Source organism: Nannobrachium achirus (assembly GCF_963921795.1).
Source record: "Nannobrachium achirus genome assembly, chromosome: 19".
In the NCBI taxonomy this organism is placed as follows: domain Eukaryota; kingdom Metazoa; phylum Chordata; class Actinopteri; order Myctophiformes; family Myctophidae; genus Nannobrachium; species Nannobrachium achirus.
In genome coordinates, this window is record NC_137826.1 from 8,576,277 (window position 1) to 8,597,330 (window position 21,054).

The 21,054-nt window shown below is 43.9% G+C and overlaps 1 protein-coding gene across 1 annotated transcript in view; it reads right to left on the minus strand.

Moving 5' to 3' along the window:
• LOC308304997 (transcription elongation factor SPT6-like) overlaps window positions 1–21,054 on the minus strand; it is a 41,342-nt gene that overhangs the window by 18,864 nt on the left and 1,424 nt on the right. The window contains exons 2-24 of the mRNA XM_080749623.1: window positions 20,222–20,334; window positions 19,421–19,618; window positions 17,595–17,668; window positions 17,240–17,423; window positions 16,783–16,864; window positions 15,706–15,961; window positions 14,852–14,953; window positions 14,449–14,562; window positions 13,957–14,046; window positions 12,755–12,897; window positions 12,489–12,634; window positions 12,272–12,382; window positions 11,954–12,083; window positions 11,318–11,819; window positions 11,091–11,224; window positions 9,123–9,240; window positions 8,821–8,897; window positions 7,979–8,114; window positions 7,182–7,319; window positions 5,245–5,412; window positions 4,363–4,698; window positions 2,156–2,303; window positions 1,048–1,527 (exon numbers count right to left, since the gene is read on the minus strand). Of these exons, the coding sequence (XP_080605749.1) occupies window positions 1,048–1,527; window positions 2,156–2,303; window positions 4,363–4,698; window positions 5,245–5,412; window positions 7,182–7,319; window positions 7,979–8,114; window positions 8,821–8,897; window positions 9,123–9,240; window positions 11,091–11,224; window positions 11,318–11,819; window positions 11,954–12,083; window positions 12,272–12,382; window positions 12,489–12,634; window positions 12,755–12,897; window positions 13,957–14,046; window positions 14,449–14,562; window positions 14,852–14,953; window positions 15,706–15,961; window positions 16,783–16,864; window positions 17,240–17,423; window positions 17,595–17,668; window positions 19,421–19,618; window positions 20,222–20,324 (3,970 nt within the window). The 5' untranslated portion in view covers window positions 20,325–20,334. The remainder of the gene's footprint in view (window positions 1–1,047; window positions 1,528–2,155; window positions 2,304–4,362; window positions 4,699–5,244; window positions 5,413–7,181; window positions 7,320–7,978; window positions 8,115–8,820; window positions 8,898–9,122; window positions 9,241–11,090; window positions 11,225–11,317; window positions 11,820–11,953; window positions 12,084–12,271; window positions 12,383–12,488; window positions 12,635–12,754; window positions 12,898–13,956; window positions 14,047–14,448; window positions 14,563–14,851; window positions 14,954–15,705; window positions 15,962–16,782; window positions 16,865–17,239; window positions 17,424–17,594; window positions 17,669–19,420; window positions 19,619–20,221; window positions 20,335–21,054) is intronic.

Below are 21,054 nucleotides of genomic sequence, written 5' to 3' on the forward strand. Positions count from 1 at the left end.
GGATACCAAGCTAACAGATTCCAACTATAATCTTCCATCCATTGAGGCACATTTTCTCCACATTATCAAAGTTTAATAGGGTTTGTGATCTTCCATTGTTACTGCCCGATTATACTGACACTTTGCTCTCTGTTCCATGTCTGGTTCCATCCTCAAACTGAATTAGGGGGTAAGACAAATAGCTGTCATTTAATCACCGATTTATCATTTGACAGAAAACCAAATGTGTAATTTTTGAGCGGTGGTCACAACGCTCCTATACGTGGCCGTGTGTGTGGGTCTGTCTGTCTGTCTGTCTCCGTGTCTCCGTGTCTGTCTGTCTGTAGCCTGCAGTAACCTTTTCTGGCCACACATGTTAAGGGAGGGGCGCTGTTGCACGCGCGCGCACACACACACACACACACACACACACACACACACACACACACACACACACACACACACACACACACACACACACACACACACACACACACACACACACACACACACACACACACACACACACACACACACACACACAGCTCAGTTCAGTTCACACGAGTGTGATTTTTTGGAGCGGTGAAAGCGCTCCCAATAGACAGGTATGTCCGTGGGTATGTCCGTGGGTGGGTGGGTGGCTGGGTGGCTGGCTGGCCGTGTCCGTAGCCTGGCAATACCTTGAGTGGCCACACACAACACACTAGTTAAAGGAGGGGCGCTGTTTTGTGCAGGCCAGGCACACTCACCACTCACTCACAGGCACAGTTTACTCACTCACTCACTCACTCACTCACTCACATAGGGTACAGCTGCTCAAATTCACCGCTCCACTTCGAACCGAGGTTTGATTTTTTTAATATGTGCTATTCTTTACTTTAATATACGTCACCAAAAATTAAGGTAATGCTTTTGACTACTGGGTAAAGACTGAATATAAGCAATAAATAAAAAACAAGACACCCTTATAGCCCTGCCACTAGCATTGCATGAATCAAATCAAAAGATAAAATAAAGTCTATTGTATTATGACAATAATTCATAATTGCAGCAGACTGTCATACTGACGTGTTCGCTGTTGTTTCTTCTTCAGTTCCTCCTCCTTCTTCTGGTCTTCCGTCTCGACGTCAAAGTCGTAGTAACTGTCCTTGGGGAGCTTCCACTCGTTGCTCTTGTCCATCAGGTCGGAGGTGCGACACGTCAGGTCAACGCTGAACTTCTCGATGTCGATCTTCATGATGCGGCAGTGGACCGTCATGCCCACCTTGACCCTCTCCTCCGGGTGCTTGACCACCTTGTCGCTGAGGAACTTGGTGGGGATGAAGCCCTGGACGCCGTTGTCCAGCCTGGTCCGCACGCCGATGGCCTGGCCCGGACAGGAGCCGCTGTCGAAGTGGTTCCACACCTCGCTGAGCTCGGGGAAGTTGTCCTGCTGGCAGAAGGGACACTGCCACAGCCCCGTGGAGTCGTTCCGGATGGCCTGGTCGTAGCTCTCCCCTTGAGGCCTCCGGTGGGCGATGCCCGTGACCGAGCTGGTGATCAGCTTCCCTGGGAAATTAAAGAAAAGGGAAGGGTGTTGATTATACTGTCATGGATACAGAAGCAGGTTGCTACAGCTGCCTTTTTGTAGGAAAGATAAGAAAATGCATGAAATGCATGCACAGAATATGACGTAAACAAAGCAGAAAGAAATGCATGCACAGTGGCAGTTTCTCATGCTTCCTTTTTATTGAGGCAGCCTCTAATTTAATCTATCAACAAACGTTGCTGTGTGTTTCATGCTTTTACATCGTATCTATACCAACATATAGCGCCGCCAAGATAGCGCCGCCCATGGCTGCTGTGGTGACTACGTGTTGCGTTCTGTCGGTGTTTTTGTGTTTGTCTGTTTTTTGTTTTTGTTTATGTTATATGTGAAAAAATTGATTTGAATGCAAAAATGTAGTATGCCAAAGCAAATTCCTATGTGTATTACACAATGGTTAATAAAGAAATCTGAATCTGAATCTGAATCTGAAAACATATGGGCAATATTTCAGCCCGAAACTACGGGTAGCTTGTACAAGAATTGTGTCGCTCATCGGTCCAACGGCTCGCAAAATGAGCCTCAACTCAAGAGCCTCTTCTACACAGCTTGCCCTACAAGAGCCACACCATAAAGATGTATTTGGGTTACCTATATAGAAGGTCTCTGGCGTCTCCTTGGTGAGCAGGTTGAAGACCTCCTCTGTGTTGGGCATTCTGTAGGTAACTCTCAGGTCTTTGTACCTGCAGCTCAGCTCAGCGCGGATGTCATAAAGAGTGATCCCCTTGTTGCCATAACCCTACAGGTGCAGAGCAAACAAAAGATACAGTCATTTCTGCCGTGGGTGAAGGCAAGTGTACAGTACACGTCATGCCACTTTTTGATTATAATAACCAATAGGGGTGGGCGATATGGTGATTAATATCGTGGAAAGGATACAATGTCTCCATGATATGCCTTTTTAGAGATATCGTATGTATCATGATACAATGAGGGAGCCTCATTAAAAATCCTGTTGAATTGTTAATACAGAGATTCAATGAAGAATTCAATTTAAACCTGCATTTTTGTCTAAATCAGTAGTTCTGAAACTTTAAAATGTCAAGGTCTTCCCTTAACACCTTCTAAGCCTGGCCGTACTCCCTCGGACTTCCTACTGGGTCCCATCAGCCACACGTCTATTCCCGGACTTTTGATATAAATTATAATAAAAAAAAAAAAAAACATCGGAAATTCTTCTCTGTGTCTTTTTGGAGCGATCTGAAAGGGTTAATATGCTCTGACAGTCATTTTCTGGTGCTGGGTGTGATACTCCTAATATCCAGCAGGCCACGCCGTTGACTCACATTCTGGATGGATGGCTGGCCAGGAGGAGCCTCATCCTCTCCCCAGTGTTGAAACTCAGCAAGAAGCTCAAACAAGATGGCTGGTCTTTGTCTCTGTTCGTGGATCGCGGTTTCAATCACGTTCGGGCGCCGCTTCTCTATCGCTCCTTTCCCTGCTTCGCCGCACGTAAACGAATGGAATTGATCTCCCCTCCGCCTCGCCAAAGTAAGATCGCCGACCTCTGCAGGATGAATATGTACGCTGTGTCGAGCACTCCAGTACGTGTTGTTATCATGTGGGCTTTGTTTTTTTAAAACATGTTTGTAAATAAATGGCTTATTTCTTCGGCGCTACCTCTGTTCAGAGGGTTCTGCCGCGGCTTGCAACGTGTTAACAGTATACTGTTAAGGGTCTTCCCTTAACAGTATACAAATGAAACCAAATGGACCCTTACGGGTCTATTTGGTTTTATTTGTATACTGTCAGAGTTACATACTTGTAAGGATCAATTTAGACCCCCCAAAAGGAACCCAGAGAGTCCCTGGACCCCACATTGAGGACCACTGGTCTAAATGGTCCGTTACTCTTTTTTCTTTTTAGTTTTTGTTACCTTTTACTGTAGGTGGTTGTACTGTTAAGTAACTTAACTTAAAAATAACCATAAAAACCAACATGAAAAAGAATCGTGATAAGATCGTGTATCGTAAATACAGCTTGGGAAACTATCGTGATATTGTAATTTTCCATATCGCCAACCCCTAATAACAAACAATAATCGGTCTAATTTGACTGTGGGGAACAAACCCGTGCCAATTAGAAATCAGGACTTTGACGTTATTGTGTGTGAAAGAAGACATAGTGGAAGAAATATGTAACAAAAATAGGCTAATATGTTCACTTCCGGCAGAAAGCGTGAAAATTTGCACCTAGGGGTATTTTTGTGCGCCGAATTCAAAAATTGACGGTCCCAAGCACTTTTCCCATGGGATCTGGTGGCTCTAATTCACTTACCATACTAGGGATAAAAGACCCCCCAAAACATCTTCTTTAAATAGCATGTGAGGGGTCTATCTAGGGGGTTTTCATGATTCTGAATCCATTGCAGCATTTGTTTTGCACGAAAAACATTCCTTGGGCAAGAAATGGACCCTACACAACTGTGAAAAGTGATGACTCATCACTAAACCATAGTTTTGTGGGGTCCATTTCTTGCCCAAGGAATGTTTTTGTGCAAAACAAATGCTTGGAATGGATTCAGAATCATGAAAACCCCCTAGATAGACCCCTCACATGCTACTTAAAGAAGATTTTTGGGGGGTCTTTTTTTCCTAACCCCTAAGGTAAGTGAATTAGAGAAAAGTGAATTTGAGAAAAGTGCTTGGGACCGTCAATTTTTGAATTCAGCGCACAAAAATACCCCTAGGTGCAAATTTTCACGCTTTCTGCCGGAAGTGAACACCCTTTTCACATATTACTCCCACTAACAAGAGCTGTAAGCAAAGCAGCGTGTTCTGCTCCGCAGGGAGACTCACCTGTCTCTCCAGCTCCTCTGCGAAGGCGTCCAGGTCCAGGTCCTTGAGGCGCTCGGGGTTCTCCAGGATCTCTTCCAAGGCTCCGGCCGGGTTGGCGTCCTCCGCCGACTCGTCATACTCCAGGGCGTCCACGGCCATCTTCCGAGCCCACTCGTACGTTTCCGGGTGAACCCGGGAGCCGTCCAGAACCTCGATGTACGAGTCCGTGCTGTCTCCGAGCGACGCGGTGTCAATCTTGACGAAACCGGCGCAGTTGATGAAGACCTTGGGCCCCATGTGGCACATGGTGACCAGCTGGGTCCTGTTTTCCAGACGAGTGTTGTTCTGCTTCAGAATCTGAAGTGAAAAGACACGAGAAAACTAAAAGGATGATCTGCATAATCACAATCATATAGCTGTATAAGCCATAAACCCATAGCACTACTGTAACAATCCCCTTCCCTCGATGACCACACATGAAGCTAGATAGCATTTTTAGGTTTTAGAAAAGATTTTTTTTTTACTGATTAGGTGCGTGGTCTACCTATGTTTTTGTTTTTTCTAGATTGATATTCCTATGCATTTGTTGTTGATGTACTGCGACATATTATCTTGCAATTATATTGATGTATTATCTGCTTATTGTAAGTCGCTTTGGATTAAAAGCGTCTGCTAAATGCCTAAATTGTAAATTGTATAGCAGGTATAGTAAAATGCAGTACAGAAATGGAACTCTCACATGTAGCCGGTGCAGTTTGAATTCAGAAACAGAACTGCATAGTACCAATCTTTCGTTCATAACATGACCTGCTCCACAGTCCACACCCCGTTACATCATTCTGAACAAGGCTCCTCCCATACATGCTCATGCTGACATAACGTGAAATCCAAACCATCACACACCTTGAGGAGGTGAGCTCCCTTCCTGGGTCCAAGGCCGCACACAAACTGGACCAGGCTCTGGGTGTAAGGATGGGCGATGGCTCTGTTCACATCCACTCCCACCTCATTGACCCGGTTGATGAATTCACAGTGCAGAGCGCTGAGCAGTTCTTCTTTCACGACATGCTCCTGATGCGTGGGGAAATTAAACATAAACAAATATGGGACAGCATAACAGAGTTAGTTCAGTTAAAGGACTAGACCATCATCCAAAAAATGTATTGTCCATTCAGAGCTTTAAGCAGTCCGTATATCAGACATCAGTGATTCTCAAAAGTTTTAATTTCAAGGACAGATAATTTAGCCGGGGACCAATTTGAGAACTATTCCATGCATAGCTTAATTTTTTAGATTTTGTGTTTGTTTCCATTATTCACAAGTCATTAAAAGTTAATGTTTGCTAAAGATTATTGCGAGGTTAGAAGGTCATGAACATTTTGTTTGGAAGTCAATCTTGACTATTTTCAGCTAGACTTTTCAAATCAACCCTCTTTTTAAAGCAGCATTCCCACTGGGCAAGATAAAGATTAAAAATAGTGTTTTAAACATCGTTCTCAACTCAGGTGAATGGTAGCGTCCTGACTCCTGTTGTTTGCAGGATTAATTATCTTTATAGTTATCTTTATCGTGCCCGGTGGGAATGACGATAAAAACGCATTAAAAGGCAATAATATTATAATAGCAATTTGACAAACTACTATGCATCATTGATATTTAGTACATTGTAGGCCTGGGGCGGTATGGACATTTTGTTACCGCGATTACCGTCTTCCCATTTACCGCCGGTACTGCGGTAATTACCGCACCCCCGTATCTATTAATTAAGGTTCGGCGATAAGCCAAAATATTGCAATCATCTTCCCAAAAGTCGCCTCTCCACAGTGGAGAGGCGACACAGCCTGACCGCCCGAGTTATAATTCTCCGTACAGCACAGCGGGTCTGGCTTTCAAAGGAGCAGATCTACAAGCTCACAACACATCGCATCCGCGACGCGTTCTGAGCTTTTAGAGTTACCATAGTAACGTAGGCTAGCTACTTGGGCTTTTCAGACACAAACAGCTGTGTAAACAAACCAGAAGAGGAAGGGTAGTCAGATCGTGTACAGTGATTCTGTAAACTCACGTCACGTCTCAACCCTCAAATCGCAGTGATTGAGTGCTGCTATATACAGGTTTTAGTTACAAGACTTGACAGAAAAGGTTATAAAATCGCCGACGCGCCGCCGGACGGGCACAACGTGCGACGCGGTGGAAAAAGTAAAATAGTTTCATTTTCGGTTTTAGTCCACGCGGCCCGCGCTCCGCCAGTAATCCGTATGAATAAAAAAAGATATGCCACAACACAAGGTATGTATTAACATCCTTGTGTCGAGTGGATTACAGAGAAAGTTTATGCTGCTCCGTCATAGAGTTGTGCTCCGTACTCTCCTGCCCTGTGCAGTGTGTACTGTGTGCAGGTCTGTGTCTGAGTGACGTATGTGGCTTCCAACGTGTGGTACACGGCCCAGAGCAGAGCGGCATGGAGCGCATGCGGTCCTTGCTTCTCCCCCGTTTTAAAACTCGCTTGTTTTCCAATAAAAAATAGACCTTTTTTTTGTCTTTTTACCGCGGTAAGCACAATGACACCGCGGTAGACCTCGGTATACCGCGGTACGGCGGTTACCGCCTCCAACCCTAGTGCATTGGATTATTTATCAATTCGCAATCTCTGCAAATTGCTTCCAACTTTCGAGCAAGCCACTGGCCTCCTCGAAAATCAAAAGCTAGCTCTGGAAAAAGGTCGGCAGTAATACTCAGTGGGATAAAGATGCCAGACCACAGTTATGTCACATGCCATTATCATACTGTACTTTTCATATAGGCCTACCACTGCACCCACCATGGTCCCCATCTCTCACCTGCAGAGGGTGCAGTTTGAGGCAGAGGATGTCCTCGTCGGTGCTGCAGACCTGAGAGTACTCCACCAGAGGATCCTGGATCTTCCTGGCTATGGACACAGCCTGTCGCAGCATGGGAGGGTAGTCTCTGAAATCAGCCTGAACACAGGGACAGACAGGGGGGGGGGGGGGGCACACATTTATTACAACACATCTGGTGCAAGATACGCCATTAGCTGTGTCGGTGTGTTTATGCTGTGGTTGTTGGTGTTCATTGAGTTTTACAAGCTGGGCTGAATTGAAATGCATCATAGCAGACATTATGTAGAGATTTTTTACTTTCAGGCGCAGAAAGATTGTTTTGGAGAATTGTGCCACTTATACATACCTGGCATAGTTAGTGCTAAAACCTACTTATAGACTCAGAGGTAAAGGCCAAAACAAATCCCAAGACTGACATTTATTCTCAGACCATGTCCAAATATGTGACTTTTGAAACAATATTTGGGGTTTCCTTGAAGTCCAGAACTGCCTTCACTGAATGTGTGTGCATCAATCCATGCTTCATTTTATAGAAGTATCTATTGAAGTTCTGTTGTATTACATTGCTAGTCTGGCCAATTCAAATACTCACATCTTGAAATTATAACTGCTTTGGAGATCACTTGACTAGCATTTTGACGACTCTCACGCCACGGCCACCTCTCCCTTATTAATTTATTTTTTGGCGGATCTGCATTGATCTCCCCAGGACTGAGAACTTTAACCCTTGTAGGCTTCTTACATGGTGGTGTGTGTGTGTGTGTCCCATTATTTACCTCAGACTTCTTGCTATTCATGTACAGTGTAGCCAGCTCATTGTCGACCAGCTCCACTCCCACAGGAGGCAGCGAGGTCTCCTGTTCGAGCTCACTGACGGCCCTTTTGATGTCCTCCATTACCATATGAGCATCTCTTCAGACATATGAAAAACAAGCTTGGCATCAGTACTAAGAAAACCCACTCGTGAGGAAGCTGCTTAACCCATTTAGGCCTGAACACATTATGACGCAATATTTTATGCTTTAAATATAAAAAAATAGCAGATATACAAGCTCACAGCGCGGCACCGAGTGCCGCGCTGCGAGCTTGTAGATCTGCTATTTTTGAAAAATCGTGAAAATTTGAATTTTGACCCGATTCTATAAGTGTCTTTTGATTTTTTTTTTTAGATTTTGGGAAAAAACCTAGGTTTCTATGTCAGCCATCTGGCCAGCCATCGTCAAAGAAAAGGTCCTTTTCACTTAACTGGAGCTCAGTTAGTCTGTTCTTGAGAGACTACTATGTCAGTGGTTCTCAAACCTTTTCATGTGAAGGACCCACAAAATGATATTTATTTGGCCACGGACCCCCATTTCAAAATATCTAGTTCCAGGGACCACCCAGAAGCAAAATTTGAGTTACAAACGTTCGCTTTGAAAATACATATATTCAAAGATTTGCACACATTTTCACGACTTTTTCAAAAATAGCAGATCTACAAGCTCGCAGCGCGGCACTCGGTGCCGCGCTGTGAGCTTGTATATCTGCTATTTTTCACTGGTTTAAAGCATTCAATAATTCTAGGCCTAAATGGGTTAAAAATAAATAAGACCATAAAAAAGGGAATTCAAACACTCACCTGTTCTCTCCAGCTACTGCCACCACATGAGGTTTCTTGCCGTTCAGAAACTTCTTCAGGTTTTCAATATCGATAGCCTGAGAATGCCAGGAAGAAATACAACGTAAATGCAAGTTCAAATGCAGTAAAGCATGGCATTAAAGAATGTAATTCCTAGGTAAAATGCGTGTGTCATATGAAAGTAGAGTACTCAGGTGACAGTTTAGGAGTGGGATTCGAACCTGTGATCTGTCTGTTTACTGTCAGATAAATGTACCAGCTGGCTGTCGGAGCCAACGTGTTGTCTTGTAATCGTTGCCTACCTTTTTCTCCCTCTCATCTTCTCTCCAGGTGTTCTTCTTCTTCATGAAGTAGGGCAGACGCAGGAAGTCAATCACCTCTCCTTCACCGTTGATCAGAGCACAGAACACTGGCGCATCCCTGCGGCAACGACATGCAAGGATGCAAGTCATCATGATTTATATTTTACTTAGCTTTTCCCATTGTTTTTAAAGAAGACATACAATGAAACGACTTTAACACACTGGCTGCCTAACCCGACTTAAGTCATGTTAACTCAAATCCAATGCTGGATGGCGCTGTTCGCTGCCTGTGGTCACCGAATATCTTTTGATTCAGGGGCACGTCGCCGATGACGTCATGACATAATCGGCACCAGAATGCCTCTTTCTTTTTTTAGGATTAAAAAAGGAAAACACACACGTTTTATAGGGAGTAGCTGGGAGCAGTGTGCAGTGAGACGGTTGGATCTTTCACGTGCGCACTCGCCGTCGGACAAGGATTTTTTTTCTGATTCTAGCAGATCCGTGGGCATAATTTGAATCCTCTGGTGCACAGATGCGCGCGGATTGACAGAAAAACTATACAAATATCCCCCCAAAAAAAATAAAAAAATATATATATATACACATACATTGTAAATTGTATAGCAGGTATAGTAGAATGCAGTTCAGAAATGGAACTCTCACATGTAGGTATACACATATATATACAAACAAAGCATCAGTGCTACCAGTAAGACTCCCTAATCGGGAGATAAGCGACCGTTGGTCGCTTATCTCCATAAATAGGCCAAAAAGTAGTTTGTGCAAAATCGTCCTGATGGTGGCGCTAGATGGGACAGATGCGTTGTGATTACATGACTGTAGAGATACTGTGTACTGGTGTGCATGATTTTAGGGCAAAATCTGTAGGAGCAGGGTGACTGTAGAGATACTGTGTAGTGGTTTGTGTGATTTTAGGGCAAATTCTGTAGGAGCAGTGTCCAAAAATGTGTTTTTTAAAAGTCAGCCAGATGGTGGCGCTAGATGGGACAGATGCATTTGATGACATGACTGTGTAGTTATGAACAATAGCTAATGTATACAATTGAAAGTGAAAGAGATGACCTTTTTAACATTCCAGCATTTACAAAAGCAGTTTCTGTTAGCTAAAGGGTGGGCATCTGTATTTATGGTTGCTGTCTTCAAATCTTGTGTGTTGTCTTCATTGAGTTTGGGAGAAATGCCAATACTAGCATGCAAGATGCAAGCTCTCCTGCTAAAAGTAGACACACCCACAGGCAGATCTTGATAGTGGACCCAGGTCTGTTTATTTAAGCATGGAGGCTCATCCTTCCTGGAGTCCCTGGTGTGAAGGGGTGTGTGTGTGTGTGTGTGTGTGTGTGTGTGTGTGTGTGTGTGTGTGTGTGTGTGTGTGTGTGTGTGTGTGTGTGTGTGTGTGTGTGTGAGAGAGAGAGGACAGTGGCAACATTCCTTGCCACTTGGCAGGTCACACATTATGTTTGAGAGAGAGAGAGAGAGAGTGTGTGTGTGTGTGTGTGTGTGTGTGTGTGTGTGTGTGTGTGTGTGTGTGTGTGTGTGTGTGTGTGTGTGTGTGTGTGTGTGTGTGTGTGTGTGTGTGTGTGTGACACAGAGAGAGCAGCCCCGTTGGGGTGGTCATTTGGTCATTTTTGCACATTTGGTAATTTTTTACACCTGGGGGTCCCCCAGGGACCTGGGGGTCCCCGAAACTCCGGGGGTCCTTGGAGGTTGTAGTTTGGCAGGCAAGGAGTGTGTGTGCAAAATCTGGCATGGATCGGGGCAACGGTTGCAGAGATATGAGCAGGGCAAAAGTGTGACGTGTGACGTGTGACAGAGGGAGTGACGGAGTGACGGAGGGACAGCCGGTGGAGGTTTGGATAGTGTGCAAGTAACTGCGACCTACGGTCGCAATTATTTAAAAAAGAAATACGATAATAACCATAGTATCACACCCTGAGGGAGACCCACCTGCTCTCGGAGAAGGCGACTCCCAGGACTCGGATGCCTTTGCCTTGATCATCATCATCATCATCTTCCTCCACCTGCTGATCTGGCCTGTACGGAGACACCTTCAGCCAGTTGTACAACCGCCTACAGCAGGACTAGAAGCACAAATGGATAGGAGATGTGTCACAGGAGATGTGCAGTGCATGTGCACAATCATGCGAAGCGTATCAGATATCAGGCTCACTTACCCGGACAATGTTCTCCTTGGCCTCAGCAATGAGCTTGTTCTTGAGCTCCTTGGACATCTGAGGGTAGAGGAACTGGGTGAGGGATCTCTCTATGGCCAACGTCCTCTGCCTGTTCCATTCTTGCACCTGGTGGCTGAACTCATCCCTGTAGTAGAACTGTTTGATCTCATCGAAGTATGTCTGGTCGCCGGGAAACCCTTTGACGCCGATCATATCGATACAGATGTCTATGGTCAGCAGCCCCTCCTCCTCGGCCAAGCACATCTTGAGGAACTGGTCGCCGTTCAGCTCTTTCACAGGCTTGTTCTTCAGGTACTTGAAGGAGTAGGAAGGGTGAGCCTCGTCTATCTCCTTCTTGCCTTTCTTGGTAGGCTTGATGTTGACCTTGGCCCTCTCCTGGAAAGTCTGCCGGAGAACGTGTCGAACGAGTGGCTCCCGAGCGATCTGCATTGCCACCATGTACCTGGTCCCTTCAAGCACCGCCTCGGGAGTGGTGAACTGACTGGAGAAATAAACAAGAGGGGTGGCAATCAGTCAGTCAGTGTGAGATATTTCTTTCCTCTCCACTTCCACACCCAATTCCAAATGTGCAGAGATGTTTTTATAGAGACAGAACGGAGGTCAGGGGAAACTCACCTGCAGCAATAATCTTTGGCCAACTCCACAGGCTCAGCAGGGAACTGCTCCGTCTCGTGGCGCTGGTAGCTGTCTCGCAAATTCTCTCCGAACTGCTCTGGTGTTAAGCCAAACTTTTTGGCTAAGCCATCTGACAGAGGCAGATTGTAAAACGAAACATGAGCGTGAGTGACGTTAGAGAACCTTTGGGCAAGAATATATAACATTTTAAAGTGATTTCAAAGGAAATAGTGTGACTGCGACGTACGACTATCGGCCAGTGATTACAGAATACACCAGTGCAATCTGAACGCTGGGGCTGCAGTCAGTGTGACTCACCAAGTCCGACACTCTGGCAGATGCTGTACATGTCCCTACGTGACGCCTGCTTCAGATCCGGTCCTTTGTGCTCCTCCTCCTCCTCTTCTACTTCCACCTCCTCCTCCTCACCTGCCAAAACGACAAGCATTTTCATCTCTCCATCACCGGTCCTTGCTTGACCTTCTATCCACCGACACCCATCCATCCATCCGTCCTGTAATCAATCCCTTCTTACCGTCCTCGTTCACCTCCTTGATCTTCTTGAGTCTCTTCTTGACGACCTTCACAGAGTTCTGCATCTTAGGGATGTCTCGGCCGTAGTACAACAGGAAGTGGTGGTACACGTCGTTCAGTTCGTCGAGAGTCTGGACGTCTTTCAGCCTGCAGCAAATCAACAGCAGTACAACTTTGACTGTGGTGTTATATGGATCTATCTTTATGATCCCAGTTCCCTTGCCGTGAGCGTCTCAGTCGATTCTTTAAATGTTTAACCACAAATACCTCTCCATGTCGGCGGTATCCAGTGGACGGATGCCATCTGCCAGGGGTTTGTCGGGGTCCGCGGAGATCTGCTCAAACTGGTAAGACTGCATCCTCTGAAATAGCCGCGCCAGGTTCTGCTTGCGGTTCTTCAGCTGAGTCCACTGGAGAGGGGGTCAGGAAGTTGGTCATTAGGACGTCAGTAAGTGAACAAAAACTGCATACATAATAGCATGAAAACCTGTATGTTTGAGCACACCCAGACCGCACAGAGCTCTTTAGCTTCATGTGATCTCTACGAATGTAAACACGCTGCCAATTTTTTTTTGTTTACATCTGTTGGGTTTGTGGAAAGCTGCAATGAAAGTTTGCTTGCAAATACCATGCGTCGCGCAGACAAAGAAACAATCTGTGTTTTAAATAGCATAAGGATTGGGAGGATCATTTTAATTTTGGGTGAATTATTTCTTATAGTTAACTCATTGAGTGCCAATCCCGAACTAGTTCGGCTTTATTATCGTATCGCAGAGTGCCGATCCCGAACAAGTTCGGCTTTAAAAAAAATAAAAAATAAAAAATAAAATAAAAAATAAAATAAAAAATAAATTTGAATTTTTTTTTTTTGGACCCCATCAAATCTGGTGAACATGATTTCAATCGCGATTTTGCATGTTCCACCCCCATACAACCCCATCTAACATACAGGGCAGCCATGTTTGTTTACATAACATGTAAAACATAATGGCGATTATCTCAAGAATGCCTGAACGGATTTCCAATCGGATTTTTTCGTTTGAAAGCTGTGAACAAACTGCACAAATCCACTCCAATGCAATCCAGGATTGCATTGGATTTTTTAGAGCTCATTCTTCTCTGTTTTTTTCCCATGCATGAGGTGTGCAAGGTTTAATCATGGCTAAGTTGACGAAAATAAGGCTTCTAAAATGCTTGGTAGCCAATAGCTAACTTCAAGCTAACTTCATCCTCTTCCTGTACATGCACAAAGGAAAGTGTTCAGGCAAGTCATGGCTGCAGGGCTTCTGCATATACCAGCATATCTCTATGGGATTTTCTATGGCCACTGGGCGCCCTCTAGTGGTGAAAGGGGTGGCACTAAATGAGTTAAGTATTAATATAATTGAACTTTTGTAGAAAATAAAACAAGTGTAGGTAAGTGACATGTCATGGTAACAAACAACTACAGAGCAATACATAATGCATACCTTCTCATCCCACTGCCACACTTTCCACAGGTCATTGATGTTTAGTTCTGGCTCCACATACTCCTTCCTGTAGAACGCTATGAATGGAACCTGGAACATTGGCAGGGCGATATAGAGACACCCACACAATTAAACTGGTTCCTGGGGACAGCGTGCCAATTTGTCTTTACGCTATTAAGACCTGAGGCCGATTCTACAAAGTCTTCTAAATCACATTAGTTTTCAGAAAAACATATGTTGCTATATCAGTGGTTTTCAAAAATAGCAGATGTACAAGCACGCAGCACTGCACAAAGTGATGCGCTGTGAGTTTATACACCTGTTACGTTTGAAAAGAAAAAATGCTACAATCTAAAAATGCTTTCCTGCTTTTAATGGGTTAAGCCATCTTGACAAGCTTTATCACTAGCCATGTGCTTCTGGTATAGACCACATGGTATGGGTTAGTCTGAAGAGGAAACAAACATGGTTCAGTGTAGGACAGGTCTGTACCTCAAAGTGCTGGTTCCTCATGAAGTTGAGGGCCTCCTTAATCTTGGCAATCGTGCTTGGGCCTTTCCTGCTGAAGTTTGTTGTCGTCCCTCTGTCTAGGTAATCCGTGCTCTCCTGATTAAGAAACAGACGTTTCGTATTGTGTCACATTTTAACCTAATAGATGTTTGTGGGATGATGAAAATGGCATGCGAGCTACAATTTGTATAAGCTAGTAGTTAGTAAGACAAATCAAAAATATCACTGAACAGCACATTCGGCCTCAATTTTTATTTATCAGCTCTTGGAAATTAACATTTCAAATATGGTTGCATGTGCGACTGGGAAAACAAAATGTACATCTTAGCACAAAATGACGTCTGTGTGTTTGTCTCATACGTTTACAGCTGATGTCGTACAGTACCTGCATTGAAATGGTTAGGGTGGAGAAGCCGTGTCTAAAGATCCATTCAGCTTCCTCCTCCAGCTCGTCATCCTCAGCAGATTTCACTTTGATTGCGCGCAACTGCGTGACAGAAGACAAAGGGGTGAGAGAGAGAACAAATGAAAGAAACAACAAGTCCATAACATACCTCACGTGTCATCTCATACTGTACATTAGGGGTGTAACGATATAGTAACTGAATCGAAAAATCTATTTTAATTTGCAATGATCTACTATATCGTTTGCAAAAGCAAAATATCGTACCATTTTGGCTTTGAATCGTATCGTATCATTTTAAAATGCAGATAATCGGTATATCGAATCGTTTTGCAATGTAAATAATCAATTGTACGGAAACTAAATGTTTGCCTTGTATTTAGCAATTTTAAGAGGGAAAATGAAAAAGAGGGGTCTAATTACCTTTCCATTTCATATAGCTACTCTTGGTCTATCAATAAACGTGTGTAATCTCTAGTGTTCATGTCAAGGTGCAGGTTTGTCCATATGTGTTGAAATATAATGTCCATGTATTTGCTAAAGAATCACAACGTTTACTTATTTATATCCATAACAATAGATTTTTGACACGGTTCACAGATTTAATTTCTTTGCAAAATAGTTACTATATCGATTTTAAATCATTGAATCGAATCGTATGAATGAACCAATATCGTCCATCATGATGCGTATCATATCGCTATTAAAATGTATAGTTACACGACCCCTACTGTACATGCAATTGAGTGATCCAAAGCATCCGCAGTAACAAAAAAAGACATCGCACAAATCCGGTATCCAAAGCAAACCAAACCACGCAGTACAAGAACACCCACCTGGAACCTCTCGGGCATGTCGGTGGAGCGGATCTCGTTGTCCTGGTCCGTCATGTGGCTGCTCTCCAGCTCGCTGGGCTCGTAGATCTCAAAGATGCTCTTCCTGCCCTGCCGCCTCTTGGTCTGCTTCTTGGGCCGATCCCAGCCTTCCTCGTCCTGGTCCTCCTCCTCTTCCTCCCCACCCTCGTAGGTGTCTTGCACAAAGTCGTTGAAGTCAAAGTCCCCGCCGAAGATCTCCTGGGCCTCCTGCAGGGCTCTGGGGGCACATGGACACAGGAGGACAGTGATGTAAATAGCATGAATAAGGATTAGAGAAGGCCATCCACAGCATTCTGTTTATTTACTATATTTTCATAGAATTTCCCACCCGTTACATCTCATTTAGTTTAATTTCGTTCAGGGATGTGCGATATATCGGCGGCCGATTAATTATCGTCTGTTTTTAATTAATCGGTATCGGCGCGACATTCAAAAAGCTCCGATTATTTCAGCCGATTATTGATTGAGTGCTTCTGTGCGCCAAAATGTCAATTTTAACACAAATCTTTTCCAAATTAGCCAACAACTACCGACAATAGAAAAGGATTTATAGTGGGATCGATAAGGAACCCATGTTTAATCATTAAACATGGGTACAAAATCTCCCCTGAGATATTGTTGTCTTTGTGAGCCTTTTTGTTAATGATGAATTGGTCTTAAAATCGGACTTTCCTAGACCTGCAGATACCCAATTACATGTATTCTTCAGAATTGGCAAAATTATTATTATTACTATTAAATACAATGAGATCATATTGATATCGGCAATAATCGGTTATCGGCCATAACACAGATTAATTATATCGGATATCGGTATCGTCCAGAATTATGATATCGCACACCACTAATTTTGTTATGGCTGACTTTGTCACACTGTTTCGTTATTCATTTCTTAGTTTGAGTTATTCTATCTGCTGTTTTAAAACAATTGTTAGGCCCTGTGTGTTTCTTCCCACACACAGCAGCTGATATTTGTCATTTTCTATTCATTTCAAACTAAACCAAGCCAATGTTACATATTTTAGTGCCAACACTCACGCATCTGTGTATGCAGAGAATTTCTTGCCCCTCTTCTTGGTGATGGGTTGGCCGTCATCATCCACAATGAAGTCATCTATGTCTACAAGGAGATAAAAAAAAGAACAGTAAAGATCTGTGTGTGTGCAGGATTCCTTCTGAGAGGAAGGATCTCCTTCCTGGAGCTCCCCGCTTATCTCAGGCATTATGTGCAAATATGTAGATCATTTGTTTGCTTTTCTTTGATTGATCTCCTTTCCCCCTTGGCACCCGCCCCCATTTCTTTTTTCTATGGAAATAAAAATACGGCGGGAACATGAAACGAATTTCACCCGGTGTGTTTTTACTTCTGTAAACCTGTGACGTGACAATAAAGCAATAAAATAAAGACAATAAAGAAACTAGTCAAAATGAGATGAAGTTGATACTCATACATGATAGCTTCCCCAGTTGTGAATAAACCCTGGAGTCAACCCACCTGACTCCTCATCTCCCTCTCCCTCTTCCTCGTCCTCTCTTTGAAGCGGCGCGTCAACCGTCTCTCCCTCCTCCAGCTCGCCCTCCCCGTCGCCGTCGCCGTGTGTGAAGATCTCGTCAGCGATCATGTCCTTCTCATCGTCCTCGTCGTCGTCCAAGGTCTTCAAACGGTCATATTTCTTTTTCTGGAAGAAAAAGGCAGGGGAAAAAAATGGTTTACGCATTTTGTAATGAATATTGTATATGCCATTACTGCTCTCTAAACCTAGGTGGAATGGGTTGTGAGCAGGTGATAACATGGGAGGGTAAACAGTTGTCTATCGCCACAACAAGTAAAGACAGAAACATGGCCTTACCCTCCTTTTCACTTTGACACCCAAGTTCTCCTCAATGAGATCTAGATCGTCGTCATCTAGGTAATCATCATAATCTGCAAAGGGGAAAATTAAGTCTCAGACAATTTTTCAGGACTATGCCTAAATGAGTGAAAGTAGATGTACAGACATCTGCAGTTTAGTCTAGTTGTCACAAATCAAGATTGTTTTTATTCCATCAACACAATCTTCTCCAAACTAATCTGGTAGATCCTAATGCCTCCCAAGTGGCATCTCATCGCAACGTCCATAGAACCTACTGTATGCATTCCTGCAGGGTGTTCCAAATTTGTAGCTTCGCTATATTCTGCTAATATTTGACTTTGATACATGGATGCTTGACATTGCATGTTATGATCTGATCCATTCTTCATGACAGACTCTGGGGTTTTCTCTTTATACGTAGTTGGGGTTTACTACAACTCAGCAATGAGAACCAAAATGGAAATGGGGCTTGGCATCATTCGCTTATCAAACATATAATTTTCCGAATGTCTGTCTGAGTGTCTGTCTGAGTGAGTGTCTGTCACAGCGTTTCTCTTCGGTGGCTGGAGCAATTGATCTAAAATCGTATCACCATTAGCATATGAACACACCTGACATAACTGTGAAGCCTGTTTGTCACTTTCACAAATCATATGCTATCGATCGATGCTAACGATCTGAGAAGACTGAGATCGTTTGGCGTGTGCAATAGGATGCTACAGATGTTCTACCAGTCTGTCATGGCAAGTGTCCTCTTTTTTGGAATAACCTGCTGGGATGGCAACAACAGAGCGGGCGACACCTTTAACCTAAATAGACTGGTGAGGAAAGCGGGCTCTGTTGTTGGGTCCTCTCTGCAGGGGGTGGAGGAAGTTGCCAAGGTGCGAACGGCTAAGAAGTTGGACTCCATCTTGAACAACTCCTCCCACCCCCTCCATCTTGAGATCTTCAGTTACTGGAGTAAGAGAGGAAATGACCGTTTTGTCTACCCAGGGCGGAGATGCGAGAGACTAGGAAAGTCTTTTGTACCGCTTTCTCTCAAGTTGTACAACGAGACACACAACGGTCGATTGACAAGGACTACCTTCCTAACGTAGGACGACGGTAGCCTTTTTTTCCTTACTGGAACTATATCTGCACTGACTTTGACCTCTAAGGACCTTCCAGGGAGGGTGTTTTTTTGTGCGTCTTGCCGCATCACCCTTTCTTGTTTATTTTTATTCTTTATTCTTTATTCTGGCCCTGTTACAGATGTTGTCCAAAAATCATGCAGATCGGTACATGCAGATCGGTACACAGTACCTCTATAGCCATTAAACGAAACGGGTATTTCTTACATTGATGCTCTTATCATGCAAGCAGCAGTTAAAGTTACTTTCCATCCCTCATATACTGTGTGCACAGTGCACATCCCATAACCCACACACTGCACATCATTTCGGAGCTCATATCTTTGAACGGGTAAGGGCTAGTTGTTATAGATTACTGAATTTGCTCTTGTAGTCCTTAAAAGCTGTTCAATTCAGCAAATACACGTTTGTTATGAATGGCTGGAATTCTTAAGAACACAGCTATAAACGGTGTGATAAACCATTCTAGAACCAGTATGGAAGCTCCCCAGTCCGCCCCTCCACCACGGGTCCCTGGCTGACTATGACACTAATGGAACACCCTTGCATTTGCTGTCAAACATACCCATTTATTGGAAGTTAAATTCAGTTGCTCTCTGGATTCAACTGTATGGAATACACTCACATACACCCTGGTTTAAACGTACATACGTTGTCATGTTCAATCAGACTTTTAGGTGAGGAGGCACTTACGGGGGCGCTTCTTCCGTCTGTGTCTGACTTCCTCGTCGGAGTCGCTGCCTGCTGGACTCCCACCACTCCCGCTGCGACTCTGACTCCTCGGAGGGGCCCCCCCCTCCTCATCCTCCTCCTCTTCGTCTCCATCGTCGATGAGACCCCTCAGGTTTCCCCTCTCGTCCTGGTCCTCCGTGTTCTCCTCTTCATCTTCATCTGTTGTGAAACATCCGAGGAGTGGATCAATGACAAAACTCATACATTGCTTGCTTGCTCCACACAGTTCCCAAGCCCACCCCCACAGCACTCACACACGTTTTTAGCTCATCGACTGCCCCAACCCGAGATTCCCAGTGATATTCCCGTTCAGGGTCCAGGCTGCCATACCTTAGATTCCCGAGATTAGGGACGGGACGTTACAAATTTCATATCACAATTACTGTGACCAAAGACATCGCGATTTACGATATTATCGCGATAATCAAAATATCCCCAACATCCATTATTCTGGGGCGGAACATTTGCCAAAAAAATAGCAGATCTACAAGCTCACAACGCGTCGTGTTTGCATCGCGTTGTGAGCTTGTAGGTATATTATGAGTAGGTTTTACCAATAGAAGGTTTAAAAGGTACCGGATATGCAGCTTGACAAATAAAAGGTGAATTGATCCCAGTGCATGACGGAGGACGATTTCACGATAAATTAAATCTCCAAATACGATTATCGTGAGTGTTTTATATCACGATAACTGATATTGCGTATCGTCCCATCCTAACACACACACACACAGCAGAAGATTGGGGTTATGTTATCTTTACCGTCATCCTCCATAAACCTCTGCGTCTTTTTGGGCTTCAGGTCCTTCTCTTCAAACTCTTCCTCCTCAGACTCCTCCGCCTCACTTTCGATAAAGTCGGACATGTCTGCAAGTCTGGAGAAATAAACACAAATGTCATCTATAGTTAGACATTTTCTATATGACGTTACTTCAGTTCAGTAGTGTGCAAAGGTCTAGTTTAGATAAAGAAGTCTGATAAAAGATTAGTGGCTTCCTGGAAAGCTTTTTTTACACTATGGCTCCTAATAAATGTCAGGTCACGTTATCCGCTTTGATCTCTCTTTTCTAACCGACAGCTGTTTTTTATTTGAACACTGTTTTGAAATCTTGCTGTCATTAGGGCTGTCACGATATGACATTTTACATGACGATTAATTGTCACTCAAATAATTGGCGATTAACGATTTAATTGTGTTTTTGTCGTTGATAATTACATTTCTGTTTGGCTTTTAGGCTTTGAAGTTGTTCGTGGTAGATATGACACATAACCTAAATATACAAAGAAATTACTAAACATATTTGACAACTTACTACTTAAAAAATAACTTTGATAGTGGAAATAGCCGATCTACAAGCTCACAAGATGCGACGCGTTGCGAGCTTGTAGATCGGCTATTTCCACTATTTTTGACATGGAAACGATTATGACGATTATGAAAAATAATCACGATTATGTCAAATAATCACGATTAGACGATTATGTAATAATTGTGACAGCCCTAGCTGTCATGCTGACTAACAGCATCATAGTAGCTCCCTAGAATCTAGGGCCTCCTAGACAACTGTTACTGAGGTCCGGGGACCACCGGTGGC